This window comes from Arachis hypogaea, chromosome 3, assembly GCF_003086295.3.
Source record: "Arachis hypogaea cultivar Tifrunner chromosome 3, arahy.Tifrunner.gnm2.J5K5, whole genome shotgun sequence".
In the NCBI taxonomy this organism is placed as follows: Eukaryota; Viridiplantae; Streptophyta; class Magnoliopsida; order Fabales; family Fabaceae; genus Arachis; species Arachis hypogaea.
The window spans coordinates 22123320-22136390 of record NC_092038.1 but is presented as its reverse complement, the minus strand read 5'-3'; the positions used below and the strand labels follow the sequence as shown (position 1 = coordinate 22136390).

The 13071-nt window shown below is 22.4% G+C and overlaps 1 protein-coding gene across 1 annotated transcript; it reads right to left on the bottom strand.

Annotated features, from left to right (window-relative positions):
* Positions 1–447: 447 nt before the first annotated feature.
* On the bottom strand, positions 448–8927 carry LOC112789842 ((-)-germacrene D synthase). The gene is made up of 7 exons (XM_025831929.3): positions 8710–8927; positions 6744–7023; positions 6008–6389; positions 3603–3821; positions 3375–3513; positions 2615–2863; positions 448–916 (listed from the first exon to the last, which is right to left on the bottom strand). Exons 1-7 carry the CDS (start codon positions 8851–8853, stop codon positions 623–625), a joined length of 1707 nt encoding a protein of 568 aa, XP_025687714.1. The 5' UTR covers positions 8854–8927; the 3' UTR covers positions 448–622.
* Positions 8928–13071: the final 4144 nt, after the last annotated feature.

The window sequence follows — 13071 nt, the reverse complement described above, 5'->3', positions numbered from 1 at the left end:
TTTCTCTAAAAACTATATTTTAACATACGTTAAAGAACTTTGTAGAAAATAACGCATGTAATGAAATTTAGTTGCTGCCACCACTGATATTATTTTATCTTATATTTGAACTTCATTTTCAGCACTCTAGTACGGTAACTATCTAGTGTGAGTATGTGACAAATTAAATACAGTTCAGCTCTTTGCCAATCTGATTCTTCGTAGTTGAACTAAACATTTTGACTTGGACTTACACTTTGTCCAAAAACAAGTTACTCAATATAAAAATGCATGTTATTCGTTCATATCTTGAGAATTGATCAAGTAGAAGATATATATGTATTAAGCTTCTATCCTTTCCTACGTCTAATATGTTATTCGTTTCTCTCAATCACTCTGCTTCACGAACCTTTCAGTATCACAAGTCTAAGTTAGCAATTATTATTTCTAAGTTAATTACTTTCAGAATTGATTCAAACACAACGTATTTATTTAATTAAGAACATATGTTACATCAAACTAGCTAGTTACCCAACTTGTCAGAATGACTAAGCAAACAGCATGAACATGTCCCATATCATGCTCTCTTTATTTAAAGACAACAAACCACATACAACGCAAGAAAAAACAAGGATAATTATTCTTATATTGGAACAGGATCTATAAGCAAATCCTCAATGTATTTCTTCATTATTCCATGGGCATGAGTGTAATTATCTTGATTTTTGTACATCACGCTTATAAATCGTGTCATGTTGAGAGAACGGATGAGAAATATCATTGGAACTTTGGTTGGCATAAGACATTCTTCATGTATATCCTTCCAAGCATCACTAACTCTCTTCTCTGCTTCTTTAATGGCTTCTTCTCTTGACACGTCATATTCCTTCATATAGCACTCTAGGAACGAGGCAACATGTCCTCTTTTCTGTTCAAACTGCTCAACAACATATCATTTATTTCAAACAACAATTCAGCTTAAAAATCAATCTTTTTAATTAACATTAGCTAACTATTTTAAATATATTTTTTATCTTAAATTTTAAACCTTTTAAAATTCAAGAAACAAAGGATTGTATTAAAGAAAAGGTTTGATTAGTTAAAAGTCAGTTAGTTATACTTATTCTTAAAAATAATTTTTGAATTCAATTAGGAAACTAATTATTTTTTAGTCAATATTAATTAAATTTTTTTAAAATTATTTTTTATTCTAAACTCTAAATCTAAAATTATAAATTATAAACCTTAAATTTTAAAGTTTAAATCCAAGCTCTAAATAAACATTTTAAAATGTGATAGCTAAAAAATAATGTAGCAATAAAAAAGTTTAGCCAATATTAATTAATTACAAGTTTGTTCTCTGTAGTTTTTTATCATTTTTGTTTTTTATTCGTGACAAAAGAATAAGAAAAACGTTACTAAAAATGACTATTAATCTACTATATTTCATACTCAAAATAGGTCGTCATGACAAACACGCTACTCTGTCATACTAAAAACATTTCTCTATCTTTTATTTATTTATTTTTTTTTTACATGGCTGACCCACCCATTTTTAAACTTGGTGAATTCTACTGTATCTGCATTTTTATTGTGATATCTAAGTTGACTAATTTATTTTTAAAAATAAAAAATAAAATATTTAAAATAAAAATAAAATATTAAAAATTTATTAAATATTATTTGTTTAAATTTTTTTAGTAAGTTAAACAAAATATTAAAAGTACCATAATATTTATTTTTATTTTTTTTGTATAAATTGACGTTTTTTAAAGATATTACATTTTTTTTTAAAGAAAGTTATTTATATGCTAACCACTAAATCAATCACGAGATATTCTATACGAACTACTGACTTTTTGTATATATATGCAGTATGTAGTATGGCTATATTTTTTCTATTTATTTAGGCTAAGTGAAAAAAAATAATAAAAAGCAATAATATTTTTTTGTTTTTTGGTTATATATAGTAGAGTTGTTTATTTGACTAATGTTATATTTAGGTTCAATTTGAGTAACCAACTTAATTAAGCTCCTTTTGATAAAATAACTTAAATAATAAATGACTTTATTAAAAGTAATTTATAAATACGTTATTTTGTGTTTAGATTTTTAATTCTAAAAGTGCTTATTTTATAGAAATGTGATGAAAAATAGAAGTATTATAACAAAAGTCATTTTTTTAAACTTCTCTATAAGCTCCTAAATAACTTCTTAAAAAGTTACAATTTAATTTTAAAAATTATACCAGATATTAATACTATTACTTTTCATAAATCAAAAATAAAAAAAAAATACTTCTAAAGTCCCAAACGGCCCTTACTAATACTACCTTTGTAACACTCTCTTTCGATAAGAAATGAGAGAAAATAAAAAATAAAATTGTCTTTTATACCATAAAAAATATAAAAAAGAAATATACACAAAAAATAGTATAAATATTATTTCTTTTTTTATTTAGATATTTTAGATACGCTAGTTAAAATTTTGCTTTAACTTTTAACTCCTGAAATTTTTAATATTAGATTTTAACTGAGTTAATTAATTCAAATCATTTGTATAATACAATTTTACAATTCATGTTTCACGTTTTGAGTTTATTTCTCTAATTTTATATGATGCATGTGTTGTGTACCTCATTGGAGACGATATCATCCATGAGCCTGCAAACAATTGCAGAAGCTGTAACAATTTTGGGTTCATTAGTGACCCATTTGAAGACGTCCTCGGTAGCCATGTCTCCCATGCCAATAAAACAAGTAGTTGTGAGTAATGGGTAAGTGGTTGATCGAGTACATGTCTGGAGATACTCCTCTGATTTTGCAACATAGTTACTCTTGAACCATTTCGCTTCAGTCATGTAAGCTTTCACTGTTTTCTTAAACTGCCATCAATAAAATGCATATGTCAACAAGGTTATATTTATTAAAACAAAAATATTATTTACACATTAAAATCAGATACTAAAATTAGTTATTATGTATTATATAGTTTAATTTATTTTTAATATGTATTCTATACTAATAGCTAATTTTAATGTACATCTAATATTATTATTATTATTAAAATTCAACCCATTTGTCTTTTATTTAAAAATATTATAAAAGTATATACATTAATTTTTTTTAATTTTAGATAATAAATATTAAAATTAATTATTAATAAAAAATTAAATTTTTTTTATATGAAAATAATAACTAAAAAATTATTTAATTTTTTAATATGTGGAGATTACGATCTTTTTATCTAACATAGACTTTTATCCCTTATGACATTTTATAAAAGTAATTTGATTCTATAAATATTTTCTGTTTGTTTCAAAAAATTTATATTCTCATATTAGTACATACTATTTTCAAATTTGTTTCAAATATAGACAAAATGAGAAGAGTTACTTCATTTATGCCATAGTCAATGCTATATCCTCTTCCTTCCTTCACCACTTGTTGTTTGGCTTTTTCAAAAGCTCCTAAGAGAGCCCTGTAAATTATTTTCATATATTCGGGTAGATCATCCAAGTAGCAAGCATCCCACCTAAAAATCATTGAATAACGTTACATAACTCAAAGTTTGTTATTTCAAGAAAGGAAATTAATTAAAGAAAGCAATATATATAAACCAACCTGTCAATTGCCATAGTAAAAAGCTCCAATTCATCAATGGTTCCATAGTTATCATATGTGTCATCAATGATTGATAACAAGGCGATTGTTTGTGTTAGTAATATTCTTGCTTGATAATATTTGGGCTCAAAATATACAGCCAAAATCCAACTGCAACATTCCACAATCCTATCCCTTGCATATGGTAGTTTTCTACTCACATCTAACTCCTCCCACCACCTAAAAAGTTCAAAAATAAAATAAGATAAATTAGTAATGAACTAATGATAATAATAAAAACGAGAAAATATCCGATTTTGTCTCTGAATTTCAATTTGCATCAAAACATTGATTTCTAAATTTACAAATTTTAAATCTCATTCATCTCTAATTCAATTGTCCTTAATACAGTATTGATATAGAATATTTAAATACAACGTAATATCCTCAATAATTATTAGATAATATGACTAAGATTTTAATATAATCAAATAAATGTCCTAAAATATATCAAATTAATTAATTTAAAATACCTATTTAATTATAATAAAATTTTAGTCGCATTACTTTATGGATAAAAATAGTACGATAATACTGTAATACTTCATGTCAACACTATATTAATGATAGCTAGTTGAATTATTAGGAACAAATGAGATTTATAATTTATAAATTTAAAGATTAATTTAATCATTTTCAAAAATAATAAACTATTTTAGTGAGCGATAAAAATTTCAAAAACTAAATTAAAAATTACCTCTAATAAAAACTAAAAAGATTAATTATTCTATAAAGTATATATAATCTCATTTAATTTTTAATTATGTCATGGTATAAAAGTTTATAATCAAATTTTATAATAACTTTAATTTTAAATACTGATAATATAAAAAAATTTTACATACACAAATTATTCAATCAAATTTATCAGATATATATTTAAATAATTTTTAAGTAATGTATATAAAAATAAATTAATTTTGTTATATTACAATATGTAATTGACTGCATGCGTAAACTGATTCATTAACTAAATTTTTTTTTTTATGCCTTATCCATTTTTGCCAGTATAGTACACACCCTCGCGTTTCATCCTTTTCATAATATATTTAAAATTAGAATCTTATCGGATTCTTTTTGGGGACAACACATCATCAACTCCATTAACCATGTCTGCCTTTTCATATATGTTCATTTATTTATATTGGAAGACTTCACTCAAGCCCCTAATTTTATCGATCATTGCAAAAACATCAACAGAACATTTCATGAATAAATATTCCTTGCCCCACCTATACAAAATGTACCTAATATATTGGGGAAATTGTGTATATATAATTTTAGAGAAAATTTTACTCTCTTTTTTTGAGATATGTTAAAATAATATTTTTTTATTTTTCATTTGTAAAAAATATTTTTTTCTTATAATGTTTAAAAAATTTTTCTTTAACCCATTTTAAAATTTGTATTAACTAACATTAACTTTATCTATTTTTTAAGAAAAAAATTTTACAAAAATATATTTCAGCAAAAAATTTATTTTTGTGATTAAATTTTATTTATTAAAATATTCTTGAACAAATTATTTTTTTAGTAATTAAATTATATTTTTATCAAAATATTCTTCAAAATATTTTTAAAAAACTTCAAAATATTTTAAAAAAATTAAAATATTTTTTTACTAAGATATTCTTTAATATTTTTTTAGTTACTAAATTGTGATTTTATTAAAGTTTCCTTTAATATTTTTTTAATATTTTACTGTTAATCTCACAATATCAATATATATTATTAAATATGGTTTTATAAGTTTTATTCAGTATTTTTTTTGGTTTACTATTATTTTTATAGGGAAATTTTTTTAATTTAATGTTAAAATATTATACATTGACATAGTGAGATTAATAGTAAGATATAAAAAAGGGGCATATTTAGTTTTTTTTATGAGATAAAAAATAAAACAACACTACTATTCTTTTCTCTTTCTTATTTTTGTAATTGATAGATGACAGTACAGGAAATGGATTTAAAACATAACTACAAACTTTTAACTTATAATAACTTTAATTTTGAGTAAAATTATAGGAACGCATGGTACTTAAAACCAAAATAAAAAGAGCAATTATTTAAATAATCATGGAAATATTCCATAATTTCTTTAAGAAAAAAAAAAGAGAACCAACTTTTAGTTAACTAATAATAACTATTTTTTAAAAAAAAATTTATAAAAGTTCTCATTTTTTGAAAGATCTAGAGTTTAGCATTTATAATTTAGATTTTAAAGTTGAAAATTTATGATTTAGGATCTAAGATTTAAGATAAATTAAATAAAATATTTTTTTAAATTAATTAATATTAACTAAAAAAATTAGTTCTATAACATTCTTTTTGGTTAATTAGAAAGAATATGTGGTTAAAGAACTTACTTGGTGAGGTTGCCAACTTCTTTTTTATGCAACTTTTGTAGATAATTGAAATCCAATTTAGCAAGAGTGAGTAAAACTTCATTTTGATTGGGATGTTGTTGGTAGATTGAAATATAATGCCTTGCCTCCCACCTTGGCAAGCCATGGTGGAGAGGCTGCCTTAAACTATGCTTAACTTGCGCTGCAAGAAAAGGGCTCAACTCATGATGAGTAGTAATAATGGACTCAAGCTGAGTGGAAGTGAATTTAAGAGCTTCTTCTAATATCTTCTCTCTATGAATTCTTAGGTGTGAAGCTTCATATAAACTTAGCATTCCTTCAACATCTTTCGTAAGGCTTTCATTAAAATTTCCATCTATATCCTTAAATTTGTTGACCACATCTGCATAACAACAAGTCCAAAATAGTGAAAAATAAAAATAAGTTAATATTATGATACCACTTTTTGATTTTGTTTGAATTTTTACATAATTTTTTTTTATTTTTGCCTTATACTAAATTTTTCGGTTATAGAAGTTCTAATATTATATTATGCCTACAAATTTAAGCTGATAAAAAAAAGTATACAAAAAATTATATATTTAACGGTTAAATAAAAACTACATTTCTGAATAAGGAAATCTTTTAAAAATATATATTGTGACCAAGTAGTGAAAGACTTTTTTCCCCTAATAATTTTAGTGTAAAATGGAGTATTAATAAAGAGAAATATAAATAAACAAGTTGATGTGTATACTAGATGAAACCCGAAATCCATGTTGCCTCAGTAACCTAAAGAGTAAAGCAATGGAGCGAAGATTGTCTTCAATAGTTATTTCTCCATTTTGGACATAACTCTTGTGAATCTGTTGCATCACTTCATCAATCTCACATTCAAAATGATAATGGATACCCAAACGACATATTGAATCAATCAAATCAAGTTTTGCTAAGGGCTTCTCAGATGTTGAGGTAAGCATTTTGGACACTTGTTTCTTCAGTTCATCAATTTGTGGCTCAGTTTTATAATCAAGTTCCTGCATGTGATGTTATTAGTGGAAGAACAAAGTACTCACTTATTTACATCAAACAACTGAGATAATACGTATTTTAACAATGAATTAAGGAACTTTGAACCATTTAACAATGAATTAAGGAGCTATGAACCATAGATCGGTAGTGCTATATGACCAAGTTATTTTAGTACTAAATTTGAATAAGTTGGTCTAATAGCACTTTGATAAAATTCAGTTTTAGTAGTAAATTTTGAGTGACAACAGCATACTAAGTATTATATATCTTAGTAAACTTATGTTTTTGAGACAATTATATAATTGTAGTTATTACGGTATATTATTATAGTGGCAATTATATTTTTGTGGTAATTAAAAATATTTTATTAACAATTATATAATTGTCACTAAAACTTTTTAATGATAAAATATAAGATATTTAATGTTTAATTATCAGTAAATATATTAGTTATTATTTTTATTGTCACTAAAAATAAAATAAGTGATCACTGAAAATTATTTTTCTTATAGTATAATTTATTGGCACAATAACTCAGTTAAAGAAAAAGGATATATATAAGAAGAAAAAAATGGTTATTTTACCAAAAAAATTGGTTAAACTTAGTTAAAAAAAAATAACTTATTCACCCAGTATTTTCCATCATCAAAATCCTAATCTCGAAATTAAAACGATATGTGAATATAAGTCCACAAAATGAACTCATATTAATGATTTTGTTAATTAAGGTAATATAAAATTTAGAATCTCATTTCATCTATTTATTTTTTATTTGTCACTTTAGTTAAATGAATAATTATTAACAAATTTAAATTAATATAATCTAAAAGTAATATTACCAAAAGAAATTGTTAATGAGGAGGGAGAAGAGTAGTTAAACAATTTTTTGGTAAAAATAGTAGTTAAACATTTTAATAGATTAAAAATAGGATTTAACTAATATGTATTTTGAAAGTATAAATTATCATTATTATTAATAAAAAATTTAAATATTTTATTTTAATAAATGCACAATAATTATATTAAGAATCAAAATTTGTACAATTTTTTATAATATATTTTTTTATTAATAAATTTAACATTGCATGTGTTCTAAGAGTTAGAATATATATTAGTTAAATTCTTAAAGTATAATTGATAATCTAACTTTGAATTTTCTATAAAAATGAGAATGATAGATAATTTTAAAAAGAAGTGAGAGATATTATGGAAAAAAAAAACGCGAAAAGAATGATGTAGCATCTACATGCATTAACTATTTTTTAGCTTCTTTGAGAGTTAAAGTTAATAGTTTTTAAGAGTATATATCTTTAACGAAATCCTATAGTAATTATGTGATTTCTGTTTTAGAAAAGTTAGCAATTTATTTTATAGGATATTTGGAAGATGTTGGAGTTGTGAGTTGAATAAAGTGACATGGAAATATATCATTTCAATTTTTTTTAATTATTTGATAAAATATGATCTCTTATCTTATATTTTTTAAGTATATAACTGAAGATATTTAATAATAAATTATATTTGACCAAACAATTTAAAAAATATATTGAGAAAGATTTACTCTCCAGTTTCATAGTGTACTTTAATGAGATATATAATAAAAGAGTAATCACTAAATTATTATGAGTTCAACTGCTAATTATGACGATGATTAATGCTAAAGTAATTTACAATTGCGAGTATTTATATACCTTGAATTCCGAAGCATATTGAAGGAAATAGTCCTTCCAAATGCTAGGGTGATATGCTGAAGTGCGTCGATGATCATGCAAACTAGAATTTGCATTTGGCTTGGGGAGATAATAATTAAGGGTTAAAGCTCCACTAGTAGACATGTTTCAATGTTTCTTTCTTTCTTTCTTTTTTGTCTTCTGTATGCTGAAAAATCTTTGATTTGCTTTGCAGGATTATTTGGACTCTCTGCGTTCATTATATATATAATGCTTAAAAGTTTATGTAAAGCTAAGCAATTAAAATTGATTAAATAATTAAGCAATATTTAATTATTTACCACTAACTTTACCCCATGAATTCTTAAATGCGGATTCGGTAATGATGATGAATATTTTATTATGAGCAATATTAGGAGCTAGCCATTTTAGTATTTTGTATCATTAATTAATCATCAATAATATTTTTAATGGTATGAGATTATATTCAATAGTGAGAAATCACTCACTTAGCTTGATTAAGTGATGCTCAGAAAACACAAAAATTATTAAATTTCTAGACTTTTCCTTTTATTATTTTTCATTTAGCACACTATATTCATTTAATGCATTGGAAACGATAAAAAAAATTAGCAGTATTTTGATTGGAAGAAGAATTATTTACATATTTATTTTATTTTATTTTATACCAGTGGATAAATACTTATTAAAATATAGAGTAACATGAGAAAGTTATTAGTTTAAATTTTAAAATATAGACGAGATATAAATTAATTAAGGTAGATCTAAAAAGTAATAACTATGTATCGTTTTTTTTTAATTGGTCAAAATCATATTTTTAATAATGTTTTATTATTTTAAAAATGATATTTTTATACCTATAAAAATTAAATTTTTTATAATTATATATACTCGTATTTCGTTTATACTGTAAACAAAATACGTGAAGTACATCAATTTTTACATATTATCTATACACCCATAATATGTATTTAAATTTTTTTTCATATTTTATTTACACCATAAACAAAATATAAAATACAATACATTTTAGTAAAAACATTAAAAAAAATATAAATCAATAACTAATATAATTATTTAATTTATATAAATTACCCCCCCTAATTTAACCCCCCTGGATCCGTCCCTGTTTAATATGGATTAGAATCAAATTTTTAGTAAGTCAATTTTTTTTTCTTCTTCTATTAAAATTACTATTTTAACCCTCATCACTTCTGATATCTCGATATATTCTTTTTCTTTATCCTCTTCCTCTCTTCATCCTTTCTTCTAAGATACGAAACTATGCTATACCTAAATTAAATAACCATTTCAACAGTAATTTTCTATTTCTTTAAGAAACATATACATATACATAGTCAGAGAATAAAAAGTTCGTTAAAAACTTTTCTTTGATTTTTGTCTCCAAATTCTTTAAAGCTAAGAGAAATAAAAGTTAAATTATTTTTAATTTATGTCAATATTTTTTACTAAAAAAAATTATATTGCAATTTATTCATGGGCATTTAATTCGATTCTATTTAATTAGGTAGGGTTGCTAATCTAATTTACAGTGAATAAAATGTCCAACTTGATCAACAATAGATAAAATCATATTGAATGTAGCTCAGCTATAATACGAGTTAAGTATTAATTCTATCCGATCAAAGTTAATGTTAAACTAAGAATTTTTTGTTTGGTGTAAAACATTTTTAGCCACAGAGCCAAAGTCATCAATTAATGACTTAGCACATTTCATCATGTTATATAATATTAAATTTTTTTAGTAACTCAAAGGTAGGATCGAATATTTGTAGAATAAAAACGGATAAAATTAGAGTTAATATACTTTTAATTTATAAATAAAATAAAATTAAATTTATATAAAAAAAATTCAACCTACATATAAAATTAAAATTAAATCTAAATTTTATTTTATTCTATCTATTATTACTCCTATTTATATATATATGAGTGCAAATACAAAATAAAAGCGAATAGTGACCTCGACCCTCAAAATTTCTAACAATTATATAAAATATGTATCTAAGGAAATAAAATATCTTATATGGTATAATAGTGGTTTCGTTTTATATGTAATAATGAGTTTATATATAATATTTTTATTTAATCAATTTAATATTATATATTTAAGTCCTCTTTTTTTTATATATATCTATTTCTCTATATTCATGTTTTAAAAATTTGTTTGATTTTTTAATAATATTAAAATATTAACATATTTAATGTTTATATTATTATATAAAAAATGAATATTGACTTATTAATTTTTTATTTTGGTCACCACGATATATATTTTAGATGTTTTTTCTTTCAAAAAAAATTATTTTTTTTAATTTATATTGTTAAAAGAAAAAATTTTTACCTTATTTTTTTATTATATCTTATTTTGATTATTATTTTATTTTGAGATTTATATATATCTTTATTTTATATGGGTATCAATATCTTTAAGATAATTAATAGTTTATAATTTGTTTTCAAGTTTTTAAAATTAAAAAAAAACTCATTTTAATCATTCAAATATTAATAATTTCTTAACTAAACACACTACAAAAATATTAGTATTTTATAATTTTTTAGAGTATTATTAATATTAATATTGTTGTGTTTTTTTTATATAGCAGTCATATAAAAACAAAATTATTGAAAAAAAAATTCTAAGAATTTGTTATTCATTGACAAAATTTTTAAAAATTAATGTAATTCAACAGCTACATATCATGTGTAAATTATTTTTATATAAAAAAATATAATACAAAAAAGGATAATTACAAAGTTTGTGTAAAATTTACCCTTTGCATATTGAAGTCTCTAGATCTTCCCTCAAGGAGGGAGAATGCACCATCACTGATGTTTCTTATGCACATCATCGTGTCATGCATGTGAATATTTTAATAAGAGCAAATTTATGTTTTAGTTTGTGGGATAAGTTTTAATTTTGTTTTTAAGGTTTGAAATATTTTATTTTTATTTTAATTTTTTGGTTAAAGTTTTTTGAAACATTTTTTTATTATGATTTTTTTAAATAACTGTAAAAGTTATAATTTTAGTGACTATTATAGTAATTTGAGAATAACAATGGCAATATAATAATTAAAAAAAAGATAATAATAAAAAAAGATATTTTTAAAAAAATTTAAATTTTGATTAAAAATTTAAAATAAGATAAAATAAAATATTTGAGATAAAATTAAAATAAAATATTTTAAATATTAAAAAATAAAATTAAGATTTAGTCTAAATATAAGAAATTAAATCAATATTTTTTTTAATAAAGATAAAAAATATAAAATAAATTGTGCCATTATTTATTCATGAATATAATATGATGGTGTATAAATCTAAAAGTATTATTTATCCTAAAAATTTAAATTAATAGAAAGAGATAACATGAATGAATATATTTCGAATACTCCTCTTTAAACAAAAATTTCTTTTAAATTTGCTTATTTTTTTGCATAACTTTTTGTATTTGTCTTAGCTTATGTTTTTTTTTTTAAGATTTACTAAAAATTAAACTCTAAATTTTTTAGATATAGAGCTCTTATACTATATCATAATACCATTTATCTTAAAACTTAAATTGATTTATAGAAGGAGACAATATAAACAATTTAAAAATTCTAAAAAACTAATTATAGCATAAGCGAACCCAAATCAATTATTCTTTATTTTTAATTTTAAAATTTTAGAAAATAAGAATTGTAAAAAATTATTTTTTTAATATATATAATTGGCTATAATTGATTATACTTCAAATTGGTATCTAGCAGAATCCAAATGATTATATCGCAAAAAAAAAAAAAAAAAAAACGCGAGACAAAACACTCCAGCTCACACTGGCTGGCGGATAACGAATTATGCATGATCAAGTATATATTGGCTTATTTATTCTTATCATTTTTGTTTTCTTTCATGTAATGGTATGATTCTATATTTATTTTTGGTAATTTCTTCTGGGGAAAATTATATCATCCATAGTGTCACTCCCACCATGCTTTTATTTTGTGTGGGCTGGGGGACTGCCATACTCGAATGAAAGAAACTAAAATAGGAAATAAGTCAAAATTATTTTCCTTCTTTTGTTACGATAAAAAATAAGTGATGAGATTGTAGCGTTGAAAATGTTGAGAAAAATATGAATGAACAAGAATGATAATGAATATATGAAAAGTGGTTAAAAATTTGTGATTAAAAATGACAGAAATAATATATATATATATATATATATATATATATATATATATATATATATATATATATATATATATATATATATATGAAATGTAAAGGTGGCGGAAGATGTGAATATAAAACAAGAAAAAAGAAAAAAATCGAATAAAGTAGGCTAAGAAAAAA